The sequence below is a fragment of the Phascolarctos cinereus genome, unplaced genomic scaffold, assembly GCF_003287225.1.
Source record: "Phascolarctos cinereus isolate Bilbo 61053 unplaced genomic scaffold, phaCin_HiC Scaffold_1;HRSCAF=81, whole genome shotgun sequence".
Classification (NCBI taxonomy): domain Eukaryota; kingdom Metazoa; phylum Chordata; class Mammalia; order Diprotodontia; family Phascolarctidae; genus Phascolarctos; species Phascolarctos cinereus.
Window position 1 is genome coordinate 229,426,625 of NW_027555514.1, and position 18,402 is coordinate 229,445,026.

Below are 18,402 nucleotides of genomic sequence, written 5' to 3' on the forward strand. Positions count from 1 at the left end.
AAAGGAAACTAGGAATTCTAAGCAGCAGAGGTGAGGGATGAGTGCATTCCAGGCAGGAGGGAAAGTCAATGAAAAGGTAAGAGATGAAATGTGCATGAACAAAGAGCAAGAAGCCCAATTTAGCTAACCCACAGAGTATGCGAAGGGGGGCAAGACTGGCAAGTTAGTCTGCACGGGTTAGGAAGGGCTTTCTTTAAAGCCAGAGGAGCTTCATATTTGACTAGAGATAACAGGGAGTCGCTGGCGTTTGAGTAGCGACAGCCTGAGCTGCAGCCAACGTGCCCGTGGCTGAGCACAAAGGATAGTTTGGAGTGGAAAGAATGGAAGCAGGAAGACCAACTGGGAGGTGACAGCAGTTTAGGTGAAAGACTGAGACCCTGAGGTGGGGCACCGGCTGTGAGTGGAGAGAAAGGGATGGACATCAGATCCCGTGGAGGTATCACTGACAAGACCGGGCAAGTAACTGGAGATGCGAACTGAGTGAGAATGATGCTGAGCTGAAAACATGGGTAACGTGAAGGATAGTGATACCCTAGGCAGTAAGCAAATTAGGAAAAGGGGAGAGTTTAGAACAAGACATCAAGTTAGTTTTCGTCATGCCGAGACTGGGAAGCCTATAGGATGTCCAGTGTGTAAATGTCTGACAGGCAGCTGGCAACATGGACTGAGAACTCAGTAAAGCAACAAAAAGATGACTGGGCAGTCCTGGCATTCATGCAGCCATCTTGCACTCTGAACATTTAACAGCAGTTCCCCTGGATGTCGGAAACTATTCCTTTCCTGTCATAGGAATTCAGGCAAGGAAGTACAGAGGTTGAGCGACTGGTTTAAGGCTACAGAACTAGGTCACAGAGGCAAAGGCTACACTAGAATGCATCAAAATATTTGCTAAGTGGCTATCATATACAATCTGGAGTATGCCAACAACCACAATGTGGGGTACCTTCCCTCAAGACACTTACCACATATTTGGGGGAGAAGTAACAAATGAGGAAGAAAAATCAGAGCACTACACCAATAAAAAGCATTTAAAGACATTTTCAAGGAAAAATTATTAACATTTTCCAAAGTTAAAGAAAAAAGGAATACAAGGAGGAAAAGTGTATGTAAATGCCCTCACATTTAACAAAGCACAGCCAAGTGAATTAAATGAGGGGTATCTGCTGTGCCTCAGACATCCACTCAAGCCTCAGCTCCCTCAGAAGCACAAAGCTAAGACTTCCTGAACTACTTACCTTGTCTGGCTGCTGGGATGAAAGCTTCATAAAAATCCTAAAAACTCTGGGGAGGTAACAGGAAGAAGCAGGACCATTCCCTTGCAGGGGAATGTCACTACTCAAACACCAGTGACTCTCTGTTATCTCTAGTCAAATATGAAGCTCCTCTGGCTTTAAAGAAAGCCCTTCCTAACCCTTGCAAACTAACTTTCCAATCTCGCCCTCCTTCACATACTCTATGAGTTAGCAGTCGTCAGGGAAGGTCCTGGGTCTGCAACCACTCCAGAGGAGATACTAGAACTCTGAGGCCTACTGTAAGTCGAATCCCTTGGTCATGGGTGTTCTTCAGGACCCCAAGGGCAGGGGCAGGAACAAAAAGTGGAAGGTGCAGTTGATATAGACCCAGGCCTCATCGGGGGTTGGAGAGGCTTTCCTAACAATTAGGGCTGCTCAAAAGTAGAACGGATGACTGGGAAATCACAGGGCCCTCTATCCTTTGAGGCTGGAATACTGTTCATCTATATACAGGCAGAAGAAAAAATAATAACATTTGTATAATGCTTACCATGTGCCAGGCACTGTGCTAAGTGCTTTACAATCATTATCTCATTTACTGAAGACTCTGAGGCACATCCCAACTCAATCTGATTTCAAGGCCAGAAGAATAATGAGCACAACAAGGTAGGAATTGATGCCTCAGACCCCGCTGTGCACTCAAGCCTTGCTCCTTTTCCAGATCTCTAAAGAAATAATGTATGTCCCTGACTTATAGGGAACCTCACCCTGACAGGATACACAAATACAAAAGGATTATGATTTCAGAGCAGACACTTGCCTCCACCAAGGCAATGACAACCTGTCTATGCCTTTCATGGGTAAAGGCCATGGAACTGTCTGAGACATAAAGAGGTTAAGTGACTTGCCCAAGTCACTCAGGTGCTAAGGGTTAGGTCTGCTCTGAAGCCTTGTCTCTAAGCTCTGCAGTCCACCTACCATACTATGTTGCCCCTAAACCCTCAGGGAAGGTTAGGAATATTATGGCATTGTGGCTAACAAATTAAAATGGAAGCAGCTAAATAGCACAGTGGAGAGAGCTGCTGGATGACAGTGGACCAGTCACTTAACCTCCGCCTGTCTCAGTTTCTTCATCTATAAAGTGGAGATAACAGTACCTACCTACTAGGGCAGCTGTGAGGATCAAATGAGATAATATTTATAAAGTGATCTGTAAACCTTAAACCACCATGTAAGTGATAGGTCTTATAATTAGCTATTATTGAAAGCAACCCACACTTAAATCCTCTTCTAATGGCTAAGATAATGAATGCAAAGCACTTTGAAAATCTCAAAGCTGAATATCAGTTATTATTATGGAATGGAAGCAAAATGCTGACTAAAGCCCTGGCAAATGTCCAAATTAATTAAATTCAGAAAAGCTCATCACCAGAAGGGTGGCCACAGCAATACAAAGACCATCTAATCTAGTGACACAGAAGAGGCTGCATTTTGAAGAAAGTACCTGTCCAATGAAATCTTAGTTCTCTGAAATACTGGAGTCAGAGGACATACGTGGCTCTACAACTTTTCTATCTGTTGTAAAGAGAGGCAAGTTAAAATTATCTGTGCAGTTTTACCATAGTAACCTCTAGGAAAGAAAATACAGGCAGGGGAAAAAGGGGCTGGATACTGAGGGACTTAGAGATTAATTATTTTATATTCACCATCACCCTCACGGAAATGACAAACTTACCAACAGGGGCAACAGGGACCTTCCATCCATTTGGGTTTTGTTCAAGTCATAGCCCGCAATGTCCAAAATAGTGGGACCCAAGTCAATGTTGGAGACGAGCATCTGTGGGTACGAAAAAGAGACTGAAGTCTCAGACAGAGCAGGTCTGGTGCTGCCTCCCAATGCTTGCTGACTGATCAACAACAATGACTCCTTGCAAATCGATGCTTATGCCACACTACCACCTAGCTGCTTTTTTACTTTAATTATGAGTATAAGGGAAGTAAAAATGAGACTGCATGGAAACACTGTGTGGCTCACTGTTTTCCAAAAACAGTCATCTTGGAAGACTTATTCTAAAGGCCATCACTGCTTACTATATTCCTAGAACCAATATAACCATTACAAATATAAGTGATAATTAGGGGCAGGGAAGAAATACATTCCCCCCTTCCATACTTTGTATGGATTGAATATCAACTGCAGCTGGTTCCACATGACATTATTTTATTTTTTTTATTTTTATTTTTTTGTTTTAGGCAGTTGGGGTTAAGTGACTTGCCCAGAGTCACACAGCTAGTACGTGTCAAGTGTTTGGTCTGAGGCTACATTTGAACTCAGGTCCTCCTGACTTCAGGGCCGGCACTCTATCCACTGCGCCACCTAGCTGCCCCCCACATGACATTATTTTAAAATGAAAAAATCTTGAACTCTCAAAAAAAAAAATCTACCACAATTAAGGCTATTGAAAGCAATGTGATACACGATTTGCAAGGAATTTCAATAAGGGAGTTAAAAAATAGTTTAAGCACTAGAAGTATCATTAGAATAAGTGCAAAGCCTCTCAAAGTAACTATGGTGGAGGGAATAACACTCATCTGCACAAGTAAGCTTTGCTAACATAATCACTACCTTCTTAGTCCAACTAATTTCATAAGCTCTTCAAAAATGTTACTGCACACATTTCCTTTCCCACAGCACCTAACACAGGACTGGGCCCCAAACAACCACCTTACATATTGCTAAGTTTGAGCAAAATTGTTAACAAACAGCAGATAAAGAAGAACATAACCAAAACAAATATTTATTAGTTTCTGAAAAGAAAAAATAGCTTTCTAACTCTAGGTAGAAGCCAGAGCTGCTCCTATATGAGAATTTTGTGGAAACATCTGGCTTCCCTACCATATTTATTTTTCTAAACATAAGGGAATAAAGGCAAGGATGTGAACAAAGGCCAGTGTTCTATGAGTATTTTTAGGCATCGATTCATCAGAGATCAAACTTTCACTTGACTGATAGCTGTGATGTTTTCTAGAGGAACAGAAGTGACGTTCTATCCTTGGAGTGCCATTTCATTGGCTCAATTCTAGCATAACTCAGTAGCTGCTGGAAATTAGTGTCTGCTACATGCACCAAACAAATGGGAGATGTTATCCAAGGCGCGCCTCAGAAACTAAAAAATAAAAATTCAACACCTTCAAGGATTAGTGAAGCTGACAGTTATTGACAAAGGCTATGTTTAAACATAGCAGCAAGAAGAAAAAGTCTGTCTTCTCTCTCTCGGCTGAATCTTATCAACAGGACTTACTCTACCACAGTTCACTACTACTTTCAGCTTCTGCTTTTAAAAAAAAAACTACAAGTTCTTTGGTTTTGGGTTATTTTTATTATTTTTTAGGCAGATGCACAGTGACATCAATCAATAAGCATTTATACCCAGTTTTCATGTGTAAATGCCATGCTTAACCAAAGTAGAACAGCACATAAACAGGAAAACTCTGTGAAATTAAAGATGTCATAACTTCATGGGGTTTGAGGCAGGGAGGAGGAGAGATGGCTACTGAATTAAACAGGCAAGTTATAGAATTAGCACCAATGTCCTATCAGTCTTTTCAGAAGGGACCTAAGAGTTGTAGGGGCAGTTCAGACCTGAAATAACTACACTGTGTATGCCAAAAATGCTAATTCTGAAGACAAAAGTAAAACCTTTGAAAGGAGGGGAAAAAAATTTCAGTAATAGCTTTCCCTTAGCAGAATCAGCAACACCAGTAGAGCCGAGTTAGAAGCACTTTCTGTGGGTATACTATTAGAAAAAGAAGAAATGAGAGAAGAGCAGAAAGGAGAAAAACAGGAAGACCTATAACAGGTAGAGATGACTATCTGGAAGTCTTGACTTTTTGCTCTGCCACCCCTCATTCTCCCAGTGAGTTGTACAGTGTTGGTAAGTACCAGAGACTGCAAAGAGTAAGAGAGACAGGTATTTGATATTTGATCAGAGGACACTTTTAAGAAGAGGGGTGGGTCACAACTAAGCAGTTAAGAGTACACCAATTTGGTCATAATTTTGAACATAACTGGCTATGCCAAATCACAGACGGCCAAAGGAAATTAATTTTTTTTTCAAATAACTACAACGAAAATCAACTTTTAAATCATTCTTCCGTGTTGTTGCTCCTTCCTCCAAACTAATAAGATGGTCATATTTATCTCCAATCATATCAGTTTTTTTTTACAGATCAGGATAAGAAAAGGTTCTGGAGAAAAGTAAAATTTTTCCTCTATAAATTATGCCCCGACAAATAGTTTGAAGAAAAAACCCAAGCATTTAAGGAAATAAAGTGTCTTGTGAAACCCTGAGAGACACAGGGGCAGTTGTACGGAAGTGGTTATTTTGAGAGGTTTGAAGTTAAGTATTTGCTGAAGAAACAAGGAAAGAGAGGGAATAGTAACACATTCACAAGGCCACCTCAAATTCCCAGACAGGGACACCTTGGCTCTGGTACAGAGAATTTGAGTGGGGCGACCAGGAAGGGCATTTTTGTTTAACCAGCTACTGTGCCAACATTTACTCTCTCCCCCATCCCCCTCCCTTACCACCAGGGAAGAGAACAGAACCTCCTCTGTAAGAACCAGATCTAATCTTTATCTGCACAACTCAACTTCTGGAACACCCTAGAGGAGATGGTACCTCCCTGTCCTCTTCTACCTCAGTTTATTTTTGGCTGATGAAAACTCGGACTGGGCATTCTAATTCATTTTCCACACCACCGCCTGAGCAAGCCTCCTAAGGAACAACTGCCTGGGCCCTCTACATCATCGACTCTTGGTCCAAGCACACTTCAACCTGGCTCCTGGCTGACCTCTGCACTACCCCCCTGCACGGATTCCACATTCTCTTCTGCCCTGTTTCAGTGCTTCTTCTCACGCTGTATTTCTTGCTTAGAAGATACTTCTTTAAAGTCCTCCCCACCTCATTCTACTCTCCCAACTCAAGGAAAACCACCCCCACACCAGCAAAATTTAGTCTCCTTCCAATTTCTTGTGGTACTTTGCCTGGTTCTCCTTTGTCAACCCCTTGTATAAATGTCATAGCTCACCGATGACCCTACCCATCAAACTGGAAACCTGAGAATTTTTCCTTCTTCTACCTTTGTATTTCTAGTCTCTAGTAGAGTCTTGTTTATTCAACAGTTAAGTACTTATCTAGACTACCAGTATCAAGCCTAATTCTAATCTTACTCAAATCCATACCCCTTCCCCAGCACAGTTAATTTAATGATTCCTTACAACAAATAACTTTAGTTGGGAGAAATATTTTGGCTAAATATCATTCTTACACTGAATTTTAAATTTGTAAACACATAACAGAAAGAGCCCTGGCTTCAAATTTTGGCTCTGCCAACTATTACTTCTTTACTACTACCAAGACCATGAGTAAGTTATTTCATTTTTCTGGGCCTCAATTTCCTTATCTGTAAGATAAGGAGATTGACCTAGATAATCTATGTCCCTTTGTAGAAGGATCTAAATCTTATGACTCCTCCCCTTAACCGCCCCCCCCCCCCATTAAAAGGAAAAACCCTAAGATCACTGCATACTTACAAGGGCCAACATGTTAAGAACCAGGCAGTAGCTCATACATGTTGAATATCGTGACAACTCAGTAGTCATCTTAGTTCCCAGCACACCAATAAGTACTTAACAGATGCTTACAAATGCCAAAGCTCTGTCTCCTCATCCCTGGATAAAGGGATGCTGCTCCTCTGCAGACTCCTCAAACCTGAAGCCTGAACCATGCCACCAGGACTTCTATAGCATTTCTACCTAGTAGGAGATGCCTAACTCATTTACTAGGAGCCAACCAAGAGAGCAGGCTGTTTAGCTGCCCTCAAGTTTAAAATACATCTCAGGTACAAGAACAACTTATTCTGAAAAACTTGTACACCTTACTGAAAACTCTATCCAACTTCACCAATTACCATTTTACTGCAAAACCCAATTGCCCTTTTCTCTGTTCCCATTTTCCTTTAAGAAGGGTAACCAAATTTCAAATACAAAGTTAGTAACCTATTTTTGGGAGGCTTCTTTCTGCATTGCAGCAAAAATGTATTATCCTCCTTGCCCTGTTCTCCCCCACCTCTGTGCCTTTACTTCTCTCACATGAGTGGGACAGGTTCTTTTCTCTCCTTCCAACTTCTCCTCATCCTCAAGGCCTGACTAGGGTCACACTTCCTCCGTGAAGCCACCCGTCCACCAGTGAAAGAAAGCTCGAGGACAGCAGGCTCTGGCTCATAGCTTTGTCTCACTAACATTTATTTGCTGAATGGAATTCTTCAGATTTGAACATCTTAGGAGAGCTGAGATTTGCTCAATACTCAATTTTATTAATATTATATATTTCCAAGTAAAACGAGTCCCTATTAAAAGTTTATTCTGTTAACAACCATTTTAGATATTTCACCATATCCTCCTTCGCATTGGTTCAAGGAGTTTCTATGGTAGTCAGTTTTCCTGTTCACAGAAATACTTATGCTAAAGTGATCCAGAGAGTCAGCTCTGAATACTAAACACTCACCGAATAATGACATGATAGGTGGATTTTTTTCATTGAGGTAATCGGGGTTAAGTGACTTGCCCAGGGTCACATAGCTAGTAAGTGTCAAGTGTTTAAGGCCAGATTTGAACTCGGAGTCCTGACTCCAAGGCCAGAGCGCTATCCATTTCGACATCTAGCTGCTCCTGGATTTCTAACTTTACAAACCAAATTACTACCACAAGGAACATACTTGGGCGACCCGATAACCTAGGAGTAAAAGGTGCCTGATAAGTTTATGATTGCAGGACTTATAAGACAGATGCACATTTATATGTTATGAAAGCCACTTTTTCCCCTCTGAGAAAAAAGCAGCTTAAGAGGAAAACTGGTCTGAAGAACAAACATGTCTGAGCACGTAAACAAGTGAAAAGCTAGCATTTCATTGAAAACTCAAAAGGTTAGACTAGAGCTGTGTAATACTTGGATTATGTTTTTGAATCAATTTGGCAAGCCTGTTTAAATTTTTTTTCAGCTTTATATCTTGGAATTACTAAGAAAATTTAATGGAAGAGTCCCAGGTGATGTGAGCCTTCTACCATATCCTATCAACTAACATGAAGTACTAAATTGCAAAGCACATTAGGCTTGTTCTACTGAGAACCTGCTTACCTTTACCTATCTGAAAAATTTAGGATAGTAAACCTGAAAATGATGCACTCAAAGGGGAAAAGTAGTTTAACAAAATTGGGATAAGACCATTCTGCCAATACAGCAGAAAAACACGAGCCATGAAGACTCATTGTGTATTCCAAGAATGCTAATTCTGAAGACAAAGTAAAACCTCTGAAAGGATGGAAAAAAAAAAAGATGTATACCATAACCATGAACTCATGAGCATTGTGTAACTCAGGCCCCAAGATGCATCTCCTCCACCCTGTCCATTCATGTAGAATGAGCCTTTCGTGAGGCTCATCATCTCACCTGATTTGTCTGATTTGCTTTGATGCCAGGCCCTCGAACCAGTAATGGCACTTTGATATCAAATTCATACAGCTGTCTTTTGTCGATAGGTAAGGAGAACTGCCCTGAAACACAGAACACAGGTGAAGATGGACACCCCAGCCTCTGGCTGCGCTGGGTTTCATTCATTTAAGACAAGTCTCTTATTCTATCTATTCTAGATCAACAGTGATTCATACTAAGGACAAGCCGAGTCTGGATCTCCTGCATTCAAATAAAGACAGTTTCTTGCTCTGCATTTTCCACAGCCTGGTAAAAACAATGACAGCAAACATTTACCTACCACTTATTATGTGCCAGGCACTGTGCTAAGTGCTTCACAAATATGATCTCATTTGATCCTCACAACCACCTTGAAAGGCAGGTGCTATTATTATCCCCATTTTACAGATGAGGAAATTGGGTAGAACGCAGTTTAAAAAACCATAAATGACTGACATCTTAAATCCTAGACTCACAGCACAGGCCCATCTCCTTTATCCATCCCAATGGATCTGTCTTACATGCACATGACAAAAGAACAGAAAGCCTCAAAAACTAGCTGCCTAAACAGAAACGTTTGAGATGAGTCAGTCTTCTTCCTTTCCTCTGGTCTATCCAAAAGTTCAAGTAGGGGAAAGGCTAGCAAGAGGGAAAGGGAAAGATGTTGGTGGTGTTGTTTTAGTATCAAAACTTTCTTATTTTAGCAATTGAACTAAAGCTTTATAGGCAAATCATTTCTGCCACGGAGACCTTCCTCCTCTGATGCTCCTCTTAGAATGCTTTCCCAAGGTTTCTCTAATCCAAACTATCCTTTGAATGTCCTCTTCAAGCTCTATACAGCCTGCCCTAATTACATCTATTAAGTCCCTTGCTTCCTTGGAGTTGCTGTTGTACTTAGTATGATGAACTCTTATTATTTATTTCCTTCTGTATACCTCTCGTCTTTCCACCTTTAAAGGCCTGCGAGGCAGGCCTCAGTGCTTGATACTTGACTCGACAAATGGTTAGAGACACACAATGATTTGAGAGAAACCAAAGCAGCCCCTTACCTGTATGATAGCCATTGTCTGATGTATAAAAAATGAAGGTGTCGTTTAGCTCCCCATGGAAATCCAGCCTCCTTACCAATTTCTCTACTAGGTCATCAACTGACAGCAGAGTTTGCCACCTGAATGTGAAGGTAATTAATGAGATGACATTTTTAGTTGTCACTGATTTAAGAGTATCAATATTTTTCACTAAAGTTGTTGATTTGAGTATCGAAATTTCTGGCTAAATTAAAAAGACTGCTGTTCTGTAATACTTTTCTAGATCAATTAATGCTAATTTTAAATGATTTACTGAATTTCAGAAGTTTTATTAGACCCTGAACTATTTTTAAAACAGGCTTTTACAACCATATGGCATCATTTTAGACCACCTCTTAGAATGGAGAGGGGAGAGTTATAAGGAAGATAAACACAGTAGCTCAATAAACACAGATCAATAATATAGAAATAATTATAATATTCTCATTATGTTATGTCATACTACACTCTAAAATACTCCTGGGATTAAAAAAAATAGTGTTCTTTACATTCATCCTATTTTTTTGCCTGAGTTACCACTTAAAAATTCAAAATCCTCAAGGGCAAACATTTCTTTACTTAGGCCACTTAAATTTCTTAAAAGGTGGGCTTTCCTTCAAGACAGGGACTATGTGGTTATGGGATACTACTTCTGACCCTAAAGTCTTGAAATTGACTGAGTAACAAGTCATGGAGCTAGTAATTCTGTGATATACTTGGGTCAGTCCAAGTAAGCTAATACATAGCTAATTTGCCTGAACAATGGCCCTTTTCTGAGACACCCATTCATACCCATGGATGGCTTTTGACTGGATCATGCCCATCTGCCCCAATACCACCCAAAGGAGCTGCAGTGGTTAATATACAGGGAGCAAATGTTTTGGGAGCTCCCGAAACACCACCACAGTAGAGATAAAGGAGGAATGCCTACCTTTTCCTAAATGCTTCATCTAAAAACTGTATTGAAGAATTAGTCATTGGGGTCTTGGCTTGCCTAATTAGCCAATGCTTGTTCTAAAAGTAAGAAAAACAGTTAACACCAAAGAAATGCCACCAATGGCAAACAATAGCAGAGAGGAAATGTCAACAATTTTCGAATTTTAGCCAAAGTAATAAATCCCTTGGATACTCCATTCAGGATCACTCTGGTAAGTGCCCCAGGATTATTTTTATTTTCATTTTTAAAGAACCATTTATTTTCTTCATAATAATTTTATTAATCTAAGTGTAAAACAAAGGTATTGAGACAAATAGCTGTAATTAAGTTTTTACTTATCATGGCTCTTATTCATGTTCATGATCCCTTACATTATAAAAGGCTAAGAATTAATTATACCACATAATTAATTTTAAGGTGCTAGTAAGTTCACTAAATCATGTACCTGAATCCTCTTTCAGCCATGGGCACCTTGGCCATCTTACTTCAAGGAAAAGGAAAAGCATCAAAGACACTCCTCCTCACCAGACACCCACTCACTTTTTCCCCCTCTCTTTTGTCTCCTCTGTCTATACCTCATACCAGTTACCCAGTGGTCACAAACCCCCAGGAATAAAGTTAGCTTATTAGTGGCAGACTGAATAATCATTAGCATTTAAGCCACTCTGAAACTTGAGTGAAGATCAAGGAACTTTGTCTTACTAGAACAGAGTGGGTAGTTTGGGATTCAGGAAGTTACACTTCCCCAAAACTTTAGCTTGCTCATGGAACAGATTCTCTTAGAAAGATACATAGCAAAGGCCTGACCTACGCTTCTGAATCAAAGACATACTAACAAATAGTTACCCTAACTTTCTAAAGCCTAAATGGAAAATAACCAGGTTAACAAGCACACTATAACTATCGTTCAATCAAGAACAGAGCTTTAAGTAAAGATCTGTAGAGATCTTACCTTCCCATGGATGTTAAAATTACTGTTTCTTGGTGCACTGACATTTTGGAAGCTCTTTTGATATTGAGGAGCAGCTGTCCAAGGGGAATGAGGTGCTGGAGTAGAAATCATCATGAAGAAGGGCTCAGAGTTTGACTTGTAATCCAGGAAATCCAAAGAGACATTAGCCTGAAAAACACAAAACATAATACCTCTCAATCATCTATCCACTAAATAAGCATAGGAGGTATGGTACTAGAAGAGTCCAGAGATTTTGGATAGTTCAAGATTCTACCCCTCAAGGAACGTGCCATCTAAAGGCCCATGCCTGGGGATCAGTATATTGTGAATACAAGGAATCAATAAGCACTTATTAAGCACCCAGTATGTACCAGGAATTACTAAGTGCCCAGCATATAAAGATGAAGGTGAAATAGCCCCTACCTTCAAGGACTTTCCATTCTATCCAAGAAGCAACTTAAATACATAAGTACATAACAAAATGAATACAAGTAGTTTTGGGAGGGAGGGAAGGCAGGTAGTTTTGGGAGGGCCACATAGGTGGCAGAAATTGAGTTTTGAGAGAAACCAGGGATTCCAAAAGACTGAAGTATAAAGGAAGAACATTCTAGGCATGGAGATGGAGCATGTGTGGCTAGCAGTAAGCAAGCTGGTGTGGTTGGACTACAGTGTGAGAATGTGTAATCAGCTTGGAAAGGCAGGCTGGAGACAGAGTGAAGGGTTTTAAAAATACTAACAGATGCCTGTATTTTATACTAGGGGCAATGATGTACAGCTTTTGGACTGGAAGTGACCATGGTCAGACTTACACTTCAGAAATATCATTTTGGCGACCGTATGAAGACGAATCAGAGAGAGAAGAGACTTGAAGTAGGGAGACCAATCAGGAGGCCACTATAATGGTGCAGGCAAGAGGCCTCGAGGACTTGAAGGAAGGGGTAGCCTTATGTGAAGACACAAGGTGACAGATGTGAGAGGTTATGGCAGTACAAGTTGGCAAGACTTGGCAAAGAACTGGATATGGAAGATGAGGAAGAACAGAGGAGAAGAGGTCAGCTATCTGTATGAATGGCACTCTCAACAGTAATAAACAAAGTTAGGAAAAGAGGTTGAGTTTGGTAGAAAAGCTAACTTGGATTTTGGGCATGTTGAGTTTGAAATGCCTATGGGTCATCCAATTGGAAACGTCTAACAGAAGTTGACGAGGGACTAGAACTTAGCAGAGAACACTGGGCTGGATCTGGAAGTCAGCATAGAGATATTAACTGAACCCTGAAAACCAATTAGGTAGTATAGAGAGAAGGGGGCTTATGACAAAGCTTTGGGACATATCTATAGTTTGATTTATTCTTAAATACCAATCATACTCCCAATTTGAAAAATATAAGTTTGAAATAAAGTAGTAAACCCTCCCCTTTCTAAAGTCTGCTTTTTTTTTTTAAACTTTTTGGTGAGGCAATAGGGGTTAAGTGACTTGCCCAGGGTCACATAGCTAGAAAGTGGTGTCAATTGTCTGAGGCTAGATTTGAACTCAGGTCCTCCTGACTCCAAGGCCGGAGCTGTATCCACTGTGCCACCTAGCTGCTCAAAGTCTCCATTTTTACAAAATGAAATGGATGCTTCCAATTTTCAAGTCCTACTGACACACAGACATATATTCTACCAATCATATGACAAAAGGATAGAAACCTGGTTCCTTTCTCATTTATTGACTGAAGATTACTGTTCCTGATCACACAGAAGGTTAAAGGGGGGTTACTATTCCTGATCACACAGAAGATTAAAGGGGAAAGGAATTGTCTTCTAGCATTAACTTTTATCAATGTACCTTTGAGCATCTTTCATCAACTCAGGAAAAGAAAAAGGTCAATGAAGTCATTATTGCAATTTGTCTATATTAAAACAAACAAAAAAACCACACCAAAAAATGTTCAGTACTAGTCAGTTAAGCTATTTCACTTCACCTACACAATAGAGATTTGTAGAGATTTAATTAGTACGATCATAGACATTTGTGCTATTATGAAGACCTAGTACTAAGTACTTAGCTAACTTATTAGTTGTTGACTTCTTCCTGTGTTCCCCCATAAGCAATCTAATCCAAGGTTTCGCTCATCTTTTTCCCCTTCCTCTATCAAGACGGTTCTAGCGATAGGGATGACTGGAAACATTTCATAGTTTTTTTTCTGGATAAGCTAGAAGAGTGTCTAAAATGTAGTGGGCCATTAGACTGAACCTTTGACGTACTGGGGAATTTATGGTAATCTATGACTTCACCTTCGGAAGAACTCCCTTCACTAATTAAATTAAAACAAACTCCAGTACAACAGTAGTTTAATAACTATGTTATGGTCCCCTGTGCAAAATCATCACCTTCTGAAGAAAAGTCTGGACTGTGACCAAGGCATAGGAAAAGAAAATTCGAGGGCCATGATACAGCGCTGGAATAAAAGTTCAATAAAAAAAAAAAACCCAGGCAACTATATCAGGGGTTAATCTGGAGTCCATGGACCCCTTAAGGAGCCCACAAGTTGGTTTAAATATTTTAATGCGTTTGGTTTACTCATCCTACATATTTTATAATTCAAAAGCATTTTTAGAAAGAATCCACATCATGGAAAAAAAGTTAAGTACTTCTGATCTAGAAAGTGAAATATGACTTATTTTAATGCCGTGCAAAGGAAATTAACCTTCAAAAAGGTTCATGGATTGGTCAAAGTCATTCCCCAAACTGCTGAAGAAACTGGTATATGAATGCTACAATTAGTGTGTAAGGAGTAATGAATATGAAGAATTTAGGGAAAATACGGCAAGACTTATTGGGTGACACAGGAGGACTAAAATAACCTCATGAGGATAATTTAGATAAAGACCACATTCAAGTCACTACTGGTATATCATCCTTCTTTTCAACAATCAGTATGCTACAAAAAAATGGAAAGTTACCTCTACTCTCACCATCATTACTAAGTGGTTTTGCTTAACTGTTTTATAGGGAGGGGCTGCTGCACCAAAACAAATTTTTCTGAATTTAAAAAAGGATTCAGAACCAGGACTCTGAACACAGTTTTGGCTTGAACAGAAAGACCTATGTATACTTTAAAGTACCAGAAAAAAAAATGAATTACATGGTTTTACATTTCATCTAGAAGCCTTAGTTACACATTAGAACAAATTATTATATCATGAGCGTTTCTGTCCTAAGTTAAACAAGGTCAAAGGTTTTCTGGACCCTAAGAGTTCTGAATCATGGACAAAAGCCACAATGGGGAATGAGTGGAGTGTCTTACCAGCACATCTGTCAGGTAGTCCAGACTGTAGTTTTCACCATGCTTCCGTGCCTTCCCATTGACTGAAAGAGTATAATTGTAGTACTTAGAATTCTTCTCCTGTGAAAGGGTTAAAAAAAAATTGTAGTGAGGTTAGCAAAGAAATGGAAAGCCTTCTGAAACTAGGCTGGCCATTATTATTAGGTAAAAATAACAGGCAATACCCAAGACAATACTGTATGCATATTTTTGAAATTGTGATAAGCTTAACAGAAATCTGTAGTCATTTTTGAGGTTTTAGAGAAATAAATCCTAAATTATTCAGAATTCAATGAAAAGAGAAAGGCTGATTTTGGAGGGCTGGGAGAAGAATAGGAAGATAAGAAATACAAATAAGAAAAGGGAAAACAAAGTGGTACCATTCACGTAAAAAGTCAGCCTAAGCCATACCCAAGTAAAAATAAATCTAGAAAAGTATGAACACAATGCAAAATTTCTTAAAGGACATTTCTGGGGTATTTTCTCCTTATAGGGTAACTTAGGATTGTGACTATTCAAGTCACTTACCAATGCATACCAATAACTCCATCCAGGAGGCACATGCTCCACTCCTCCAGCATCCAGGGCTCCATACTAAAAAGAAAACAGAAAAATCAGACAGCCCTCAGTTATGAGTAGCTAAGAGAAATAAGTTAACTTGGCATTGTCAACAAGTAGCCAAAGAAAATTTAATCCTATTTCAAGCAACATCAACATGACTTAATCTGCAGAGCAGAGTATGGGCTAAATGTAGAGCCTAGCATTCAGATAGACAAATAGCCACTACTTCAGTTGGCCCTAATTAGACTAATGTGAAGGTATAATTAATTTCTTTATACTCAACTCTTAAATAAAACTGATAGAATGACAAAAGCCATATTTGACAAGGTTTAAACAGTGCTCACTTAAGACAGCCTTTTGTATGACAACTAGAATCTTTGCACCTTAAAACTTAAATTCTTTAAATTTTTTTCTTAGATAATGGCTCAATTATAATTAGAGTGGGCAAAGAAATGGTGCCTTTCCTTCTCCCTTACTGCCCTTGTGACTTTGCTTTGTCAAGTAAACCATACCTCCAGAGAGGTACCTTCTCCCCCTACATAGTCCTTTTTTTTTTTTTTTTTGACGCAATAGGGGTTAAGTAAACGGCCCAGGGTCACACAGCTACCTAGTAAGTGTCTGAGGCTGGATGTGAACTCAGGTCCTCCCGCCTCCAAGGCTGGCGCTGTATCCACTGTGCCAACCAGCTGCCCTGACCCACATAGTCTTTAGGCTAAAAGTCAAAGCCCGAGTTTAATACCACCAATTCTGAGATTGTGTTATGATGAAGAAAATAATACTTCACAAATACTTCACCTGAAAGCAGAGTTGAACTATGGGAAAATTTGATGTTTTCCAAACTAGGCTTAACTTGATACAGAAAGCGTGTTAATAGCTTAGTTGTCTTAAGCTTCAAAAGCTGAAGTGACTAGGGTGTCATGTGCTTAACTATGGCACAGATTTTAGAACACTTATCTAGCCAGTGAAGTTAATTTTACAGTTTATAATAAGTTAAAATGGTATAATCCTAATACTATATGTGCATGGGGTAGAAAAGGGCAATGAAACTAGAGAGAATAAGGAAAGAGACTGATATAGCAGTATAGTCATACACTCATTCAAGTCTCTGCGGGTTGGGGTGGGGGTGAGGGAAAGAGGAAGGGCATCTAGACATCACTTTAGAGTCAGGTCTTCAAGTTAAAAAAAGGTTTCAAAGAATGTGCAGAGAAACAGAAGCAACTGTAAAGAGAAGGAAAGAACTTAATAGGTCTCGAGTTTCTATGGAAAGCAGTTAAGTGCTTGTTTAGGGTTAGACACCAGAAACACCAGAGATTACAGTACATCCCGTGACAACATATTGATATTCCATACCTCATTTAGGTACTTTCCAGCAAAAAATGTCTGATAACCACACATGGACCTGAGGATGGCTGGGAAGGTGTACGGTTCTTGAATCTTCTGCCATAACTGACTGCTACAGTTTCCTTCCAAAGTGTTGTTAACAACATGATGATTGTGTGGGTACTTCCCTGTCAGAATGCTGGCTCTGCTGGGGCAGCAAAGGGGACTTGGAACATACTACAAAGAAATAGAAAAGATAAGTCACAGCACAAAGATTTCACTCGGAAGTGGCATTTTTTTTTGACAACAGAAAAAAAAGACAAAAGATTAATGTAACATATTTTTTAAAATATCAATGTCTTTCAGTAATAAGATGTTACAAAAATCACTAATTTCTAAGCTCAGGAAACTAAGGCAGAGAAATTCTTTCACTAAGCTTTTTATTACTGTCCATGAAACTGTAATAATGTTATAGTAAAAGAAAAAAAAATTAAACTACCATATCAGTAGGTCCATGTAGGATCCAGTGGAAATTAAGACAAAGAAAGCATCTTACTTTCATGGAACTTATAACTCATTTGGAATAATAGAACATGGAAAAACTTAAAGGCAAACTATAAATTGTGCACATACTTGCATTGATCACAATGTTTTTTCTTGAGAAATTATGATTTATGGTCCCATACTAATATAAAGGGGACACATTTCTCTTATTCAAAATTTCCTTCTAAATACTCACTTAAGGGACATCAATGCTCCTCCAAGCTATGCATATTAATCAGAATAGAAGAATACAGGCTAGCTGGTTTTTCATCTTTCTACTTCTAAACAAAAACTAGCTACTATTAGGTCTAGCTCTTGGAAAACTGAGGTTTTAGAATGATTAGAAAGATAATATTTTTTTTAAAAAATCACATGATCAAGGAGACCATTCCTAAAAACAATGCTCAGTACTTAAAAAGCCAATTTAAATGGAAAGAAACAGGAAAAGCATCACAACTACTACATGAAAGACTTTTTTCCAAACCAAAAGGTAAGCCAACTAATTTGACACAGATGTTGCTAGGTCACTTGTTTACTAAGAAGGAGAGAATCTATGATTATAATACATGTGAACTCAGGAAGAAATGAAAACTACTTATAAAGTCTGCCAGATTTGTCCAATAGTTTTCCACTGGAAGGACAGAAAAATCCCATTACTTGAGACAGCTGATTTAGATGCCAGCTGCCTAAGAATGTACTTCAGTCTAGACGAAATGACAAATACAGGCAACAAAATATCTAGAATTTTATTTTGTTTTGAACAAAATGGAAGAGGGAGAGAAGTTAGTTTAAGAGCATAACAAGATTAAGTAACAGAAAAATGCTGCACTGTAACAATCTCAAATTTAGTTTGATTTTCAAGACGTATCAGGTCAGCATTTAATTTGCACCTTATTTCTGAGTTGGTTGCTATAAGGGACTTAGGAAATATAATTTTCTCCTTTCAGGAA

The 18,402-nt window shown here is 39.2% G+C and overlaps 2 protein-coding genes across 2 annotated transcripts in view; one reads left to right on the forward strand and one right to left on the reverse strand.

Moving 5' to 3' along the window:
• The window catches only part of RASSF3 (Ras association domain family member 3), a 151,746-nt gene extending 138,918 nt beyond the window's left edge, over window positions 1-12,828 (forward strand). Inside the window, exon 6 of the mRNA XM_078146137.1 lies at window positions 12,480-12,828. Coding sequence (XP_078002263.1) covers window positions 12,480-12,513 — 34 coding nt within the window. The 3' untranslated portion in view covers window positions 12,514-12,828. The remainder of the gene's footprint in view (window positions 1-12,479) is intronic.
• Window positions 1-18,402, reverse strand: part of GNS (glucosamine (N-acetyl)-6-sulfatase) — a 31,186-nt gene that overhangs the window by 9,556 nt on the left and 3,228 nt on the right. Inside the window, exons 3-10 of the mRNA XM_020990190.2 lie at window positions 16,940-17,146; window positions 15,557-15,622; window positions 15,011-15,109; window positions 11,721-11,888; window positions 10,763-10,845; window positions 9,814-9,932; window positions 8,744-8,847; window positions 2,968-3,069 (exon numbers count right to left, since the gene is read on the reverse strand). Of these exons, the coding sequence (XP_020845849.2) occupies window positions 2,968-3,069; window positions 8,744-8,847; window positions 9,814-9,932; window positions 10,763-10,845; window positions 11,721-11,888; window positions 15,011-15,109; window positions 15,557-15,622; window positions 16,940-17,146 (948 nt within the window). The remainder of the gene's footprint in view (window positions 1-2,967; window positions 3,070-8,743; window positions 8,848-9,813; window positions 9,933-10,762; window positions 10,846-11,720; window positions 11,889-15,010; window positions 15,110-15,556; window positions 15,623-16,939; window positions 17,147-18,402) is intronic.